Raw genomic sequence first — 18,294 nt, 5'->3', positions numbered from 1 at the left:
AACAAGATTTCCACATTTGATTACAAAGTTATATTTGGGCACTCCTCCCTTGTAACTCACTGATCACGCTTCACTTGTAACTCACTGATCTTTTTTTTACATTTTTTTTTTCTTTTTTCCTATGAGCTTTTTTTAGCTATAAAAAAAATTATTTTTTTCATTTTTGTGCAATTTTGGGTTATACGCTAGGCTTTTTTTTTCTTATCAGATATATTTTTGAAGCCTGATTATTTTTACATTGATTTGCTTACAAAAGGTAACCAAAAACAATGGTTTCTCTCACATCTTTACGAGGTAGTAATAATCAAAAATGTGTCCACCTTTACACTCCCTTTGTGTCTTATGTCTGCCTAGAGTTCCGCTTTGAACATGGATCTTAAAGGAGTAGGTTTAAAGCCCTTTAGCCCTACTTTTTCTGTGGGTCACGGAAATGCACTTAGTTCAGCACACCTGTGACCCATTTTCACTCAGCCGGTCCAGGCTCTGGAGAGATCCCGACTTATGTCAGGATCCACCCAGATGCTTGACCAGTGATCGGTCGAGAAGTGCCCCCCATCGAATAGTGCCCGCGCATGCACAGGACGAAGCCGCACTTCAGCTGACTTGCCGATCAGCTGGAATGACGTGACCAGGGCAAGAGCACATCTTAGGAGGCATCTATCGATGGGAGATACCATGTCACGGCCACAATTGAAACCTATGCAAACAGCGGGGGGAGACCGTAGTTCTCACATTGCGCCTCACTGTTGGGCGGTTCATACAGTGTGTTGATGGTCCGGTTTTGTCTGTGCTGCCGGGTGGGTTTGCTGTGTTGAACGGCCGGTTTTGCCTGTGTGAAAGGGCGGGTTGCAACACAGACAAAATCAGCCCTTTAACACAGCCACTAGCCGCCCTCCAGCAGCAGCGATGCAAAAACTGAGAACTACAGTCTCCCCCACTGTTTGTATAGGTTTAAATTGTGCCTGTGAAATGGTATCTCCCATCGAGAGATACCTCCTACGATGTGCGCATGTGTTCTGGTTAAGTCAGCCCAGTTGATCTGCAAATCAGCTGTTGTGCTGTTCCGTACAGCGCATGCGCAGTACATACCGGCCACTTCTCGATAGTGGGCACTTCTAGACAGAACACCGGCAACTGGCTCAACCTGGGCCAGCCATTCGCAACCCCCCTACAGCTCGGCACTCCAGTGAGCGATGAGGGGGCAAAACAGAAAGCCGGTGACTCTTAAGCCCCATACGCATCAGTTTTCCTTGAGTTTTTCCTTCATGTTTACCAAAACCATGTAGTTCCAGGGCCTGCCTGATTGTATACAAATTGAAACTCCAAAGGTTTGACCACATATTATATGGTTTTGGTAAATCTGAAGGAAAAACTGAGCAGAAAAACTGATAGTGTGTATGGGGATTCAGTAATTTCTCTGCTTACTGAAGACCAAGAACCGAGTGATCAGCAGTCTTTGATCGCTCAGTTCTTGGTGTAGAGCCAGCAGGGGACAGATGCAGCATCAGATAGATACTGTATGCACCTAGGTGAGTACAAAGTTTTTTGTTTTCTTCTTGTTTTCTTCTTAATTTCCACATTTCTATTTTAAATCCTTCCTCCTTCCTTCATGGCGCAGCACGTGTGATCTTTTATGAAATTGGCCATATAATGGCTTGACTGTTTGGTTTAGAACACAAGCAACTCACAGTTATCATTTATGACGTGCCTTGAATGCCTTCTTTGGGAAACAGATAAGTCAATGGGTTTAGTTCCACTTTAATGGAAGTTTTGTCATTTTAAACAAGCTAAAGCTCGTTGAAAGCCTGCTAGCAGCTTATTTAAAGTACCAGCACATCCATTAAGTTCTGTGCTTAAAGTATTATTAAACCAACAACAGTAAAATCAGTCTATATATGCAGTAAAGCATGCTTGTTATACTCACTGTGGAACCTAAGAGGTTAATACTCTGTATTGTGTAAAAAGGCTGTTTGATCCTGTCTTCTCTGATCTTCCCCTTCTTTTACTGTCCCCAATCAATTTACTGATAGCACAGAGCCTTGGAGGCACTCCGAACATGCTCAGTTTGGTGTGTATTGCTAGAGAGGTTTTTTTTTTGTTGAGGGTGCATGTGATCAGCACAGGGCCAATCAGCACTCTTCAGACAGAGGGTCAGGGGTCATGCAGCCTTATAGGACATTCAGAGGAAAATGAAAACTCCTCCTACAAGCTTTAACCATTTAAGGACCACCCACCGCATATATATACTTCGGAAGGGCGGCCCTATTGCGCGAAATGACATACCTGTACGTCGTTTCATGTATGAGACACTGTGGGCGCACGTGCGGCCACTACATAGTGAGGGAGCCAATGCATGGGTCCGGCGGCCGTGATGTCCACCGGCCAGCCATAATCGCTCCTCAGAGAGGCAGAACGGGGATCTGCCAATGTAAACAAAGCAGATCTCTGTTCTGACAGTAGAGTACAGCAAGATAGTCAGTTCCTAGTGATCTGGAACAGCGATCTCTCTGTACTCCCAGTCAGTCCACTCCCCCCACAGTTAGAAACACCTCCCTAGGACATGCTTAACCCTTTGAGTCCCCCTAGTGTTAACTCCTTCCCTGCCAGTGTCATTTAAACAGTGATCAGTGGATATATTTAGCTCTGATCACTGTAATAATGTCACTGGTCCCAAAAAAGTGTCAAAGGTGTCCGATCTGTCCACCGCAATCCCTCTAAAAATCGTTGCACACCGCCATTACTAGTAAAAAAAAAAAAAGAATGCCATAAATCTATCCCCTATTTTGTGGATGCTATAACTTTTGCGCAAACCAATCAATATCCGCTTATTGCAAATTTTTTTTTTTTTTTACTAAAAATATATTGAGAATAATGCATATTGTTTTTTAATTGGATATGTATTATAGCAAAAAGTTAAAAATATTGTTTGTTTGTTTTTTTCAAAATTGTCATTTTTTTTTGTTTATAGCACAAAAAATAAAAACAGCAGGGGTGATCAAATACTAGGGGTGCAACGGATCAAAAAACTCACGGATCGAATCACTCCTCAGATCAAAGTCATTAATCGGATCATTTTTCGGATGAGCAAATAATAATTAAATTTGCAAAAACCTGTGAAAATTCCACCACCATATAGTCCCCACTGCAATATCCACAATCTCCCTCACTGTGATATTGGCAGGGTATCGGCTGGCAGGGTATGGCAGAGTATGGGCTGGCAGGGTATGGCAGAGTATGGGCTGGCAGGGTATGGAAGAGTATGGGCTGGCAGGGTATGGCAGAGTATGGGCTGGCAGGGTATGGCAGAGTATTGGCAGGCAGGGTATGGCAGAGTATTGGCAGGCAGGGTATTGCTGGGTACTTCAGGGTATGAAGGGATGGCTGCTTCCATCTGATCTCTCCCCTCCACTGTTCAGATTAGTACAGAGAGGGGAGAGAGGAACCGGCGTCATGACATGATGCCGGTTTGTTTACAAGTGATCGCTTTCCTAAGGCCGAGAACGCGGGAGCGCTCCGCAGATCGCGGCATGTGCCGATCCGATCGGGGTGATGATCCGTTGCACCCCTATCAAATACCACCAAAAGAAAGCACTATTTGTGGAAAAAAAAGAACATTTTTATTTTATTTTTATTTGGGTACAGCATCCCGCGACCACGCAATTGTCAGTTAAAATAACGTAGTGGCGTATAGCAAAAAATGGCCTGGTCACTAAGGGGGTAAATCCTTCCAGGGCTGAATTGGTTAACCAGCACTCGGCCGTACACTAATAGAAGTCACAAGACTGCTATATACTGCTGAGAAAAAGTATTTGGCAGTTTACATTTACTAAAATAATTGCATTTCCATTGTACATTGTACTGTGGGAGACCAGATATAGTGACTGCACAGAAGTCTAGGGAAATGTAAAACCTGCTTGCAGTGGGTCAAAAGCAGGTTAGATGAGGGTTAACTGCAGGCCAATGCAATTGTCAGTGAATTCTGAATGATTTTACGAAGAGTCTCAAACTGACGTCAAAATGACGATTATAGACAGAAGACCAAAAACCTGTTGAAACATGCTCTTAAAAACTATACTTTTAGCTTTGCAAATGCTTTGAAAAATAGGGTTGTACACACGGCTCTAATGCAAGCTGAAGTCCATGGGGCTGATTTACAAAGCATTTGCGCCCTGAGCAGCGGCGCACGCCGAAGCAAAACGGCTGTTTTTGTATTCACAAAGCATTTGCGCCTGTAATACTGCGCAATTCTCCATTTACCATCATGTTGCCGGCACATGGGCGGCCGCGATCTGTGCACCGCTATATACTTGGCACAGGGCATCTTCAACTCAGAATTAAAAGAAGCTGGAAGTGCGAATATTATGGGGGTGATGTGGGGTGATGTGAGGAAGTATAGATATGACTGTCCAAGTAACAAATATGGCCAAAATAGGATGGAATATAAACTTTCTCTGAGCAAGCCTGCTGCGCCTGCAAATACACTGGAACTGCGCAAGATTATTTTATGCACAGCACATGCGCAAACGGCATTTGCGCCCGTTCAAGTGCTCTGGTTCACTGCGCTGGCAAAATCTTAGTAAATGTCAAGTCACATAAGTTCATTTGCATATGTTGAACAGGCGCACCTCTCAACTTGACTTTTTTTTTTTTTTGCGCTGGTTCACTTCTATGGGTTTTTTTTAAGGCTATTTGCACACAGGTCATGTTAGCATTAAGAAGAAAAAAAAAATGAAGAAAAAAAATGCGTGGGGGTCCCCCGAAATTCCATACCAGGCCCTTCAGGTCTGGTATGGATATTAAGGGGAACCCCATGGCAAAAAATAAAAATAAAAAATGTGGTCTCCTGTCATTTTTTACCCTTTTGTCACTATTTTGGTGAAATGTTAGGGGTGCTGGGATCTGGGGGTCCCCTTGTTAAAGGGGGCTTCCAGATTCCGATAAGCCCCCCGCGCGCAGACCCCCACAACCACCAGCCAGGGTTGTGGGGATGAGGCCCTTGTCCTCATCAACATGGGGACAAGGTGCTTTGGGGGGGCCGCTACCCCAAAGCACCCTCCCAATGTTGAGGGCATGTGGCCTGGTACGGTTCAGGAGGGGGGGTGCTCTCGTCCCCCCCTCTTTTCCTGTGGCTTGCCAAGTTGCGTGTTCGGATAAGGGTCTGGTATGGATTTCGAGGGGGGCCCCCACGCCATTTATTTTGGCGCGGGGTTCCCCTTAATATCCATGCCAGACCTGAAGGGCCTGATATGGATTTTGGGGGGGACCCCCCATGCCTTTTTTTTGGCATGGGGTTCCCCTTAAAATCCATACCAGACCTGAAGGGCTTGGTATGCTCTTGGAGGGGAACCCATGCCGTTTTTTTTTTTCATTAAAGTCGCCTGGCCTGGGGTGACTTAAAGTGGTGTTGTAAGTCGCCGCAAGTCACGCTGTGATTCACACTCAAGTCGTGTCCAAATTGTCTCCCAAAGTCGCGCTGGAAGTCGTGTTGCCCCTGTGTGAATGCACTGTTAATGATACGGCGCTCGCTACAATGAATTGCGCAGGCATATTCTGTGTTGCGCTTATGCGTGCACCGGTTCATGTGCTCGAAAATTTACCTGGCGCACAAATGGAGGTATGAACCGGCGCAGCGCATTCATGTTAGTAAATCAGCCCCCATGTGTAGAAGTTGACCATTACAAGCACTCCTGTCAGGTTTAAAATGGTTTGTCACAACTTTGTCACTGCCACTTTTGCTGGACAGCTTGGTCTGTGCCGGAGCACTAGGTGAAAATAAAATAGAAAAAAAATTCTAAAAAAAGGAAAAACAAATGCAGTCATTACATTTGTTTTCAAGTTAATACTGCTTTAAATAATTGAAGCAGTAAACAGCAATTCAAGAATCCCTTTACCTTTCCGGTGAGAATTTCTCTGGCTCTGGCCAGTACTGTGGATCATTTTGAATGCAGCCGATAGGAATTTCCACCACCGTTCCAGCTTGTATCTTACACCCCAACACCGTGCAATCACTGCCAGCTTCACGAGCAAACCTGAGAGTATGGGATTATAATAAAATATTATTATAAAGCTATACGGGATGTATCATTACTGCTCTATGCATCATCTGTCCAGGGAAAGAACAGTGTATGAATTGTGTGGAAAGGGGAATGCAATAGCTTTCAGGGGCCTTCAGATGACATCTGAGGTTAGTTAGAAATAATTCCATCTTTCTCCTGACCTGATTCTTATCTGCTTGAAGCAAACTTTGAATTTCCATTGACTTGTATGGAGAGACGTGAAGAAATGTCAATTACACAGGTCTTATCTCAGCTGGTACACATTTCAACCTAGTGCCCCTCATGGGTGTCACCTTATTTTACACAACCCCAAAGTGGGTAGGTTTATTGGCAAGATCCTTCAAATGTGTATACAGTATATGCTTTCCCAACATTTCACTTAATATTGATAGATAATGGAACTTAAATTATTTCTTCAAACCTTTATCATATTTACTAAACAATTAGGCTTTATTTAGACGGGGGCTGGGGCGGCTTTGTCCCCCAACACCCTCCCAAGCTGTAATAGGCATTGAATTGGGATGTTTAAATGCTGCGATCGTGATGCTTCACGCCGTGGCAAAGTTTACTCCACATGTAGCGATCAGCAGGCAGCAAGCCAGCCGGACACTTCACACTCAAGTAAATAGGAAGACCCGCAAACACGTCTGTTGGCAAAAATAGGGTTAAAACAGTGGTGAGGTAATGTCCAGTCACTTACGCACCACTGGTCCAAATCATTTGGTGGAGGGGGGATTATGGAGTGGGGTTGTTTTTCGGGGGTTGGGCTTGGCCCCTTAGTCCCAGTGAAGGGAACTCTTAAGGCGTCAGCATACCAAGTCAGTTTGGACAATTTCATGCTCACAACTTTATGGGGAACAGTTTGGGGATGGCCCCTTCCTGTTCCAACATGACTGCGCACCAGTACACAAAGCAAGGTCCATGAGAGCGTTTGAGGTGGAAGTAACTTGACTGGACTGCATAGAGTCCTGACCTCAATCAAATAGAACACCTTTGGGATGAATTAGAGCAGAGAATGCGAGACAGGCCTTCTCATCCACATCAGTGCCCGACCTCACAAATGCACTTCTGGAAGAATGGTCAAACATTCTCATAGACACACTCCTAAACCTTGAAGACAGGCTTCTCACAAGAGTTGAAGCTGTTATAGCTGTAAAGGGTGTTCCAATACAATATTGAACCCTATGGACTAAGGCTGGGTTGTCATTAAAGTTCATGTATGTGTCCCAATACTTTTGACAATATAGTGTCATGATCTGTAAAAAAAATCCATATTAAAAAGGAAAAGTTAATTCAGAGATGTGTGATAAGCTTTAACAGCCCTGCAACGTTCATTCAAAATTCACCTTATTTTAGGTTTTACAAAAACTAGACTTCCTTGGGATTGGGAACATACCTGAATGCGGGAGGATACATGCGCAGGGATTCGGAAATCACCATGTCCATATATGGCAAATCGTGAACTGTGTTGTAGTCTGCGCCATCCTGTGGGGAAAACAGGAATGTCAAAGTTTTGCCGTGGACACTTCCCAACAGTGATACAACAAGGGGAATACCACTTAAAGAAGAAAACCCTTTGAGTGGTGCTAGTGGTAATATTTTTCCCCAAAAAAATGATTTTTGCTAAGAGGCAAGTCATTTCTTTGTTGTAGACCAACTCATGGCTGCATCTGGGCTATAAACCAACAGCTCTGGATGGACACTTGGATAAATAGTTCTATACTGAAGGTGGAACTGAAGCTGCATGTGCAGCTCAGTTTACATTAGGGGTGTCTGTGTGCCAGGATGACTGAATTTCCCTGCATGCGTGGGAGTCACACCAACCTGCACTAGCCAATCAAGATGGCCAAAGGCCTTGCACCGAAAGATGCTGGGAAAAAGATAGGGGCGCTGGGGAGGGACATTGCGGGAGTCAATTTTATGGCAGACTTAAGTTACGCTTTAAGCTTTATCTGATCTAAAAACCTTCAGCTCTGTATGTACAGTTGGGTAAATGGCTCTATAATTAGGATGTACCTGGGCTATAAATGGCTCTGGATGCACAGTATGATACAGTGCATCCGGAAAGTATTCACAGCGCTTCACTTTTTCCAAAAATTTTTATGTTACAGCCTTATTCCAAAATAGATTAAATTCATTATTTTTCCTCAAAATTCTACAAAACTATACCCCATAATGACAATGTGAAAGAAGTTTGTTTGAAATCTTTGCAAATTTATTAAAAATAAAAAATAAAAAAAATCACACGTACATATAAGTGTTTACAGCCTTTGCTCAATACTTTGTTGAAGCACCTTTGGCACCAATTACAGCCTCAACACTTTTGGCATATGATGCTACAAGCTTGGTACACCTATTTTTGGGCAGTTTCTCCCATTCTTCTTTGCAGGACCCCTCAAGCTTCATCAGGTTGGGTGGGGAGCATCGGTGCACAGCCATTTTCAGATTTCCAGAGATGTTCAAAGCGGGTTCAAGTCTGGGCCTCTCAAGAACATTCACAGAGTTGTCTTGTAGCCACTCTTTTGTTATCTTGTCTGTGTGCTTAGGTTCATTGTTCTCATGGAAGATGCACCTTTGCCCCAGTCTGAAGTCCAGAGCACGCTGGAGAAAGTTTTCATCAAGGATGTCTCTGTACATTGCTGCATTCATCTTTCCCTCAACCCTGACTAGTGTCCCAGTTCCTGCCACTGAAAAACATCCCCACAGCATGATGCTGCCACTACCACACTTCACTGTAGGGATGTTATTGGCCAGGTGATGAGCGGTGCCTGGTTTCCTCCAGACATAACACTTGCCATTCCCGCCAAAGAGTTCAATCTTTGTTTCATCAGACCAGAGAATTTTGTTCCTCATGGTCGGAGAGTCCTTCAGGTGCCTTTTGGCAAACTCCAGGCGGGCTGTCTTGTGCCTTTTACTGAGGAGTGGCTTCTGTCTGGCCACTCTACCATACGGGCCTGACTGGTGGAGTGCTGCAGTGATGGTTGTACTTCTGGAAGGTTCTCCTCTCACCACAGAGAAAAGCTGGAGCTCTGTCAGAGTGACAATCGGGTTTTTGGTCACCTCCCCAACTAAGGCCCTTCTCCCCCGATAGCTCAGTTTGGCTGGGCGCCGCACTCTAGGCAGAGTGCTGGTGGTTCCAAACTTCTTCCATTTACGGATGATGAAGGCCACTGTGCTCATTAGGACCTTCAATGCTGCAGAAATCTTTCTGTACCCTTCCCCAGATCTGTGCCTTTATACAATTTGGTCTACGGACAATTCCGTGGACATCATGGCTTGGTTTGTGCTCTAGGTAATTTTGGTAACAGATACAGCACCGCAGGATGGTACTGTGGGTGTATAAGAAGTGATAAAAAGTGCCACATCCTATACAGAAATGCAATTTAATCGGAGGAAATAATGGGCTTTTTAGTGGGAGCAAAAACATTTTTTTAAAGCTACAAGCTCAACATGTTTCACAAATAGTGCTTCTTCAAAAGCTTATCAATGTTTTTCACTAAACAGATAGAGAAAACAATAGTAAATATACAAACATAATACATACATTTTGGTAATAGGAGAAAAAAGTATATTCAAAATGACCAAGTCAGGAGCAGGCATGCATCCATAGGGCATGGAAAGATGTGGGGATACACCCAGTATCCAAAGGTAAAATGGTTCACCCGATATCCTATAAACAGGTAGTGTATAGAAAGAATACAGAAGAGAACACCAACACCACACCCATAATCTGGAGTGTATCCTATGCGTGAGATAAGCAAACTTACCAAAAAATAAGTATGTGTACAATATATACAGCAGCCATGGGATTTAATTTCTCAGTATAAAGAGTTCAGCCAACAGGGGGAGAAGGCATTAGAGAGGCTTATAGCCAACTCACAGCGTTAAACTGTCATTTAGAGATATAAAGGGGTATATAACTAAAAATAGTACATGCCAGTTAAAGCCAAGCCATGTAAGATTAATTTTATAGGGCAAAACTGATAAATGAAGTGTGTTATACTGACCTTAAACATACACATTAAGTGCATACCATAAAGGCCATTTATTGAGAGAGTAAAACATAAAAGGGCTATTATAGTGTCAGTAGGCGGCACTGGTCAATGATTAGTCAAAGTGGAAGTCCATGGTAAAACTAAAATCCCTCCACTATAGCCACCAACATTCTAACACTAACCTATCTAACCCTGTAAAGAAAAAATGAATGGGAAGTGACGTCCCCCATAGACTTACTATGGGCGTTCCTTTGTAGGACGTGTCCTCTGCACCCGCCTACACAGCAAAGCCGCAACTGAAAGGTATGTATACAGATTTTTTCTTTATAGGGCTAGATAGGTTAGTGTTATGCCATGTACACACGGTCGGACTTTGACAGCAAAGGTCCGACTGAACAAATCCGTCGGACCATTCGACCGTGTGTGGGCTTCATCGGAATCGGACCTTTGCTGTCGAAAAATCAGACGGACTTTCGATTTAGAACATATTTCAAAACTTTCAGATGGACTTGAGTCCGGTCCAATAATCCGTTCATCTGTATGATAGTCCGATGGACGAAAACCGACACTAGGGCAGCTATTGGCTACGAACTTCCTTATTCTAGTCTGGTCGTACGTCAACACAGTCGAATCCGTCGGACTTTGGTGTGATTGTGTGTAGACAAGTCCGATTCAATGGAAGTCCGTCGAAAAGTCAGACGGAATTCAGTCCGTTGAAAAGTCCGGTCGGGGGTTCTCGGCATTAGAATGTTGGTGGCTATAGATTTTAGCTTTAGCATGGACTTCCACTTTAAGTTCCCCACAGATGTCCTGAATGTGATTAAGTACAAACCTCTCAGAGCAAGCAATCTAAAAAGAAAAATTATAGGAGTATTGATACGGTTTGTGACTGCACATACACAGTAAGTTGGCAGCATTCATTATAGTAAGACAGTGAGACGTGAGACAGCTACTGAGTATAGTTGTACCTACCTTGATCGTATGACAGAAAGCTCACAGCTAGATGATAAGATCTGCTGATGGAGATGTCTGCCAGGTAATCAGGCTCACACATGAGTCTTTATATATGTATCCCAGTCAGAATGGCCATGCTCAGAGGCGTCGCCGTCACCAGACTCGGCCAATTGGAACCGCGCATGTCCTCAGAACTCCTGCGCACATGTGCAGATAACATATTGGAGTCTGCCGGCCCATAGAGCAGGGGAGAAGGACATAGCATTCCAGCAGGATGCACAGGCAGAGGAGAGCACCCTCTGGTATAGCATCCAAACATAGTAAGCCATAGCAGTCATGGCTCACACACGCACATCATCCTACATTGCAGGTAACAAAAACCATATATACAGATTTAAAATGAACAATATAACAGACAGTTCTAAATTAAGTGCATGTATGTGACCAAATATAGGCAAGAATTCAAAGCATCAATAATTATAACAGGAGGGAGACTACATTTATGGAAATATGTACACACATATACATATACCCACAGGTAAAACCTAGGCATAAAATAGCTTCAAATATCTGTAATATACTAACAAATGGAGCTAACCTTAAAAAAGTTAAATTGAAAGCGTATGTATCTAAATCCAGGAAGGGGCATACGTTTAATAGAAATGGCTTACATGATTGCACCCAATTTATTCACAGTGGGTAGGTAGCATTCAAACGCTCTATCCATTGGGTCTTCTTTTTGTAATTTTTGTCTGACCCAGTCTTCACCCCTGGGATCCTGGGGAACAACCTTAAGGACCAGGAATGTGACCAAGGACGTATGGAATTTGAGTATAAGTCAAGATTTCTGCTTACAGGGTAAGCATTTTGCCATTGCCTGAATAATATATGTGGTCATTGAGCCTCTGCTTTAATTAGCGAATAGCCTTTTCCACATAAAAGGCCCCGTATTTGTACAGCATCATATATATCACCCCTTGGGTGTTACAGTGTGCAATAAGTTTGGGGTGAAAAATCCCTCCATTTGGAAGTCCAAAATGGGAGCCAGTGACAATCCACGGTCAAAAGGTGCAATGACCGCAATTAAAGAGCCCTCTGGTGTGTGTCCCCCCTCTCGGGGCAAGAGCGCAATGACTACATGTAAGCCTACCCCGGAGTTAGGCGGCATGTCTGAAGGTGATCTCTGAGTGTTCACAGATGTATTTCCTAAGCGTAGGGTTATCATATAGCAAATGCCAATGGTCTGATAGAATGTTACTACGTGATTGTTACTGACCTGAAAACTTGGTAATGAATCTCACAGTAGGGGTATTATTTTCCTTGATATTGGGTTTATACAGGAGTGCATGGCTGCTGTATATATACACATCCTTGCTTTTTTGTAAGTTTGCTTATCTCACGCATAGGATGCACTCCTGATTATGGGTGTGGTGTTGGTGTCTGTGTTCTCTATTGCATTCTATCTATGCACCACCTGTTTATAAGGTATTGGGTGAGCCATTTTACCTTTGGATACCCCCACATCTTTCCACACCCTGTGGCTGCATGCCTGCTCTTGGCTTGGTGATTTTGAATATACTTTTTTCTCCTATTAACAAAATGCATGTATTTATTATGTTTGACAACCCTTTTTTTTTTTTTTCCTTATTTTGTTTGTATGTTTACTATTGTTTTCTCCATCTGTTTAGCAAAAAACATTGATAATCTCCTGAAGAAGCGTTATTCACGAAACATGTATTCTTTAACCACTTTCAGACCGGACCATTTTGCTGGCTTAAGACCTGACCACTTATTGCGATTCGGCACTGCGTCGCTTTAACTGACAATTGCGTGGTCATGCGACGTGGCTCCCAAACAAAATTGACGTCCTTTTTTTCCCACAAATAGAGCTTTGTTTTGGTGGCATTTGATCACCTCTGCGTTTTTTGGTTTTTTTGCGCTATAAACAAAATAGAGCGACAATTTTGAAAAAAACCCATTATTTTTTACTTTTTGTTACAATAAATATCCCCCAAAAATATATAAAAAAACATTTTTTTCCCTCAGTTTAGGCCGATACGTATTCTTCTACATATTTTTTGTAAAAAAAAAAAAAAATCACAATAAGCGATTATTGATTGGTTTGCGCAAAAGTTATAGCGTTTACAAAATAGGGGATAGTTTTATGGCATTTTTATTAATATTTTTTTTTTTTTTTACTAGTAATGGCGGCGATCAGCGATTTTTATTGTGACTGCGACATTATGGCAACCACATTGGACATTTTTGACACATTTTTGGGACCATTGTCATTTATACAGCAATTACTGCTATACAAATGCAGTGATTCCTGTGTAAATTACACTGGCAGTGAAGGGGTTAACCAGTGGGTGGCAGTGTAGGGGTTAAGTGTTCCTAGGGGCGTGTTACTATTTGTGGGGGGCTGGGATTTGTTTTAGTGAACACTGATCTCTGCTCCAATCACATGGAGCAGAGATCAGCATCACTTGTTGCTAGGCAGAACAGGGAGATGCTGTTTACAACGGCATCTCTTAGTTCAGCCGCCCCGTGAGACGATTGCGGGTATGCCCGCGGCGATCAAATCCGCGGGACCCGCGACTGGACTCACAGGGGTCCAGACCGCCACACGAGCACGCCGGCGGCGGCTTGCTCGCGATGGCAGGGCGCCATTTAAAACTGGACGTACCTGTACACCAATATGCCTGGCCGTGCCATTCTGCTGACGTACATCGGCGTGCACCGGTCGGGAAGTGGTTAAAAAAAAGTTTTTTTGCTCCCACTCTACCAAGGGAACTTCCCAGTGGTCATACATAAACTGACCCGGGCCCGGCAGATAGTTTGATGTGCTGTTTACCACTTTTAGAAGTCTGTACTTTATATGTTTTTTAATGCATTTTTTTAAATTTGTTACTAGTAAAAAAAGTTTTTTTTAATATGTTGGTGCCTAAAATGTCCATGATTTCCTCTGATTAAATTGGTTTGTGCTCTGACATGCACTGTTAACTGTGGGCCCTTATATAGACAAGTGTGCCTTTCCAAATCATGTCCAATCATCTGAATTTCAATTTACCACAGGTGGACTCCAATCAAGTTGTAGAAACATAGCAAGGATGATCAGTGGAAACAGGATGCACCTGAGCTCAATTATGAGTGTCATGGCAAAGGCTGTGACTATTTATGTACATGGGATTTTTTCCTTTTTTTATTTTTAATAAATTTGCAAAGATTTCAACAAATTCTTTTCACGTTGTCATTATGGGGTAGTGTTTTTAGAATTTTGAGTAAAATAATGAACTTAATCCATTTTGGAATAAGGCTGTAACATAACAAAATGTGGAGAAAGTGAAGTGCTGTGAATAGTTTGCGGATGCATTGTAAATTATTATTATTATTATTATACAGGGTTTATATAGCTCCAACAGTTTGCACAGCGCTTTACAACGTGGGGCAAACAGTACAGTTACAATACAAATTTATAACAGAAGTGTTCAAAGACAGGGTTCACCTCTTCGCTACTTACATGCAATTCAGAAAACTCGTCCACCTCTTTAAGCAGCTTCTCCTGGCACTGTGGGTGGGTGGCCAGCAGGTAGGTGGTAAAGGACAGAAGGCTGCAGGTGGTCTCATATCCAGCGATTAGGAAGATGAAGGCTTGGCCCAGGATCTCATCCTCATCCAGCCTTTTCGTTGATTTCTTTGTAGTCTCCTCAATCCCCTTGTGTGGAGCTGACAGGTCAGCTTGGTTCACTATGTCAAAGTGATCTACAGAAATGAGTGCCGCCGCATCCCGGGCATCCAGCATGAGCTGCAGGAAATCACGGCGTCTCTGGGCAGATGGGGAACACAGTCACCAGTTTAATGCTATAATATTAAACACTAAACCATTCATCATAGCAAGAAGCAAGACAAAATAAAGCATTCAATGAAGTACAAAAATATAGTAAGGCTTGCTATAAATGGATGGTAAACTTTGGTGGTCAGTAGCTGCTCGAGTCCTGCCATGCACCCCCAAAATAAACGGACTTGAATATGTGTTATGGATGCCTCAAAAAATGAGCACTAGTAAAACTTTTTGGTGGAATGAGATGCTTTGAAAATAACTTGTTATGGTCTGTTTAAAGGGATAAGGTCACGTACTTCAATATCTTTAATATGCAGCCAATCATATTATTTAAAATCCGAAAATATAATTTTAAGTGTAAGTGAGCCTAAAAAAAAATCTGCCCTTCTGTGGCATCTTTAGGATGCTGTGCCTGCAGTCAGATTACAGCTATCTTCCCCCCTGTCCGGCCCTCCAAACACCGACTGACAGCGGCTCCTACCCACAAAGTAGCTTCTGTAGTCTCTACCCACAGACAACCAGAGAGGAGACAAAGTAGTCACGTGACCGTGGATAAATAAAAAAAATATATACGGTATTTTCTGACATATTAGATGACTTTTTACACTTAAAAATAAAACGGTCAAAAAGCAGGGGTCGTCTTATACGCCCAGTATAAAATGCCGCCTGCTGGATGTGCGGGAATACTGTATGTAGCTTTGGCTACAGTAGATACAGCTGAGCCAATCCTGGTGAGCGATGTATTCTATTAATGAATACAGAGCCTGCTCGGTTTGTAGTAACAACCTCTGCCAATCCGAGCAGGCTACTTACAGTAGCCTGCTTGGATTGACTTTGAGAGAGTCAGAGGCGCGGGCTGATGATGTTACAGCTTCTGCCAATCCAAGCAAGCTTTGTAGTCCTTAATAGAATACATCACTCCTTGTGATTGGCTCAGCGCAGTATGGCTCCAGCTCCAAAAAGAAGGAAATATGAAGCCTCAGAAGGGGTGTGGGGGTTCATTTTATTTGGCGAGTATAGGCAAAAACTGTAAAAAAAAAAAAAGTAAAATTAGGGGGTCGTCGTATACATATCGCAAAAATACGGTAATTTTATATATATATATATATATATATATATATATATATATATATATATATATATATATATATATATATATATATATATATATATACACACACACACACAGATCAACCATAATATTATGACCTGACATCCACCTAATATTGCGTAGGCCCCCTATTTGCTGGCAAAACAGCCCTGAACCATCAAGGCATGGACTCCAAAGTTACATCTATATGAAGGGCAGAAACCAAGATTTCCCAGTAGAACATTGTCCAAAGCATTACACTGCCTCTGCTGATGTGCCTTCTTTCCATACTGCATCCTGGTGCCATCTCTTGCCTAGGTAAATGACGCACACGCACCCAGAACCATCCACATGATGTAAAGGAAAAACGCAATTCATCGGACTAGGCCACCTTTTTCCATTGCTCCATGGTCCAGTTCCGATGTTCACATTTCCATTGTAGGCACTTTTGGCTGTGGAAATGGGTCAACACAGGCAGTGCCGGAACAAGGTCATTCAGTGCCCAGGGCGAAGATGAACCCCCCCTCCCCCGCTGTGAAAAGTGACAGCGCCTACAGGCGGTGGGAGCTATACTAATGCATCAGTGACAGTGCATTAACCCCCTTCCTTCTGCATATTACCAATACCATTGCTAATTAAGCAAACTCTCCCCAGAGACTGCAGATATGATATAAGACAAGAGATGGTTAGAGACTGAGGACATGATGCAGGCGATGGTCAGAGATTGCAGACATGATACGAGAGATCAATGCAGTCTCACCAGTGCCCATCAAATGCAGCCTACCCCTGTGCCCATCAATGCCACCTCACTGTTTCCATAATCACAGCCTCTCTGTGCCCATAATCGCAGCCTCTCTGTGCCCATAATCACAGCCTCTCTGTGCCCATAATCACAGCCTCTCTGTGCCCATAAATGCCACTCACTGTGCCCATAATAGCAGCCTCTCTGTGACCATAATTGCAGCCTCACTTTGCCTATGAATGCAGACTCACCATAGCCTGCCCTGGATCACACAGCAGACATCTCCCGCAGCATTGTGTCACATAGCTGGGTCTGTGTGTGTGTTCAGCGGCACCACATGAGCCAGTCTGGGGGGGTGGGACCTTGTTGCGGCGCAGCCGAACACACACAGAGACCCAGCTCCCTGACACACAGTGCTCCCGGCGCTGTGTGACAAACAAGAGGAAGAGGTGGGAGGGGAGCACTGCAGCCACAGATCAAAGCAGCCCCAGGACAGGCGGTCTGTAGCGTGGCCTCTACTGCGCCCTCCTTCCTCCAGTAAATGGTCCCATCCAGGGAATCTGCCCCTTCTGCCTACCCCTTGTACCGACCCTGAGCACAGGCACCCTGACCGGTCTACGCAACCACATACACAAGAAAACTGCAATGCACTCTGTGTTCGGACACCTTTATATCGACACCTTTCTAACTGTGTGTTCTGACACTTTAATGCCCTGTACACACGGTCAGACATTCCAACGACAAAACGGCCCAAACTTATCTTGCATACACACGGTTGCACAAAGTTGTCGGAAAATCCAATCTTTCAGAATGCGATGACGTAGAACACGTACGATGGGACTATAAACAGGCCAGTAGCTAATAGCTTTTGTCTCGTAATTCATTCTGAGCATGCGTGGCACTTTTTCCAACGGAATTGTCTACACACGATTGGAATTTAAACGACCGGATTTTGTTGTCGGAAAATTTTAGATCCTGCTCTCAAACTCTGTGTGTCGGAAATTCCCACACACGATCAGATTTTCCGACAACAAGATCCGATCGCACATTTTCCGCCGGAAAGTCCAACCGTGTGTAAAGGGCATAACAGTTTGAGCTACAGTAGCTTTTCTACTGGATCGGTCTACACAGGCCAGCCTTCGCTTCCCATGTGCATCGGTGAGCCTTGTACACCCATGACCCTGTCTCCTGTTCACCAGTTTTCCATCCTTGGACCACTTTTGGTAGCTTCTGACCACTGCTGCAGTTTTAGAGATGCTCTGACCCAGTCGTCTAGCCATTACAATTTGGCCTTGGTCAAAGTCACTCAACTCCTTATGCTTGCCCATTTTCTCTATTTTCAACTCAACAATTTCCAGGAGAATATGTTCACGTACTGCCTAATACATCACACCCACTTTCAGATAATTCATGATTCATGTAACGGGATAATCAACATTATTCACTTTACCAGTTAGTAATATTGTGTGTATATATATATATATATATATATATATATATATATATATATATATATATATATACACATATATATACATACATACATACATACACACATATATATATATATATATATATATATATATATATATATACACATATATATATATATATAT

At 43.2% G+C, this 18,294-nt stretch overlaps 1 protein-coding gene across 4 annotated transcripts in view; it reads right to left on the bottom strand.

The window, feature by feature from the left end:
• Positions 1-18,294, bottom strand: part of TBXAS1 (thromboxane A synthase 1) — a 193,117-nt gene that overhangs the window by 16,185 nt on the left and 158,638 nt on the right. For all 4 annotated transcript variants that reach the window (XM_077468779.1, XM_077468781.1, XM_077468778.1 and 1 more), the window contains 3 exons: positions 14,526-14,831; positions 7,453-7,541; positions 5,892-6,029 (listed from right to left, as the gene is read on the bottom strand). In XM_077468779.1, coding sequence (XP_077324905.1) covers positions 5,892-6,029; positions 7,453-7,541; positions 14,526-14,831 — 533 coding nt within the window. The remainder of the gene's footprint in view (positions 1-5,891; positions 6,030-7,452; positions 7,542-14,525; positions 14,832-18,294) is intronic.

Source organism: Lithobates pipiens, unplaced genomic scaffold (genome assembly GCF_037356315.1).
Source record: "Lithobates pipiens isolate NorthernLeopardFrog02 unplaced genomic scaffold, aLitPip1_a1.2 Scaffold_8, whole genome shotgun sequence".
Taxonomy (NCBI): domain Eukaryota; kingdom Metazoa; phylum Chordata; class Amphibia; order Anura; family Ranidae; genus Lithobates; species Lithobates pipiens.
Note: the sequence above shows the minus strand (reverse complement) of the source record. Positions and strands in the feature narration are given on the sequence as shown.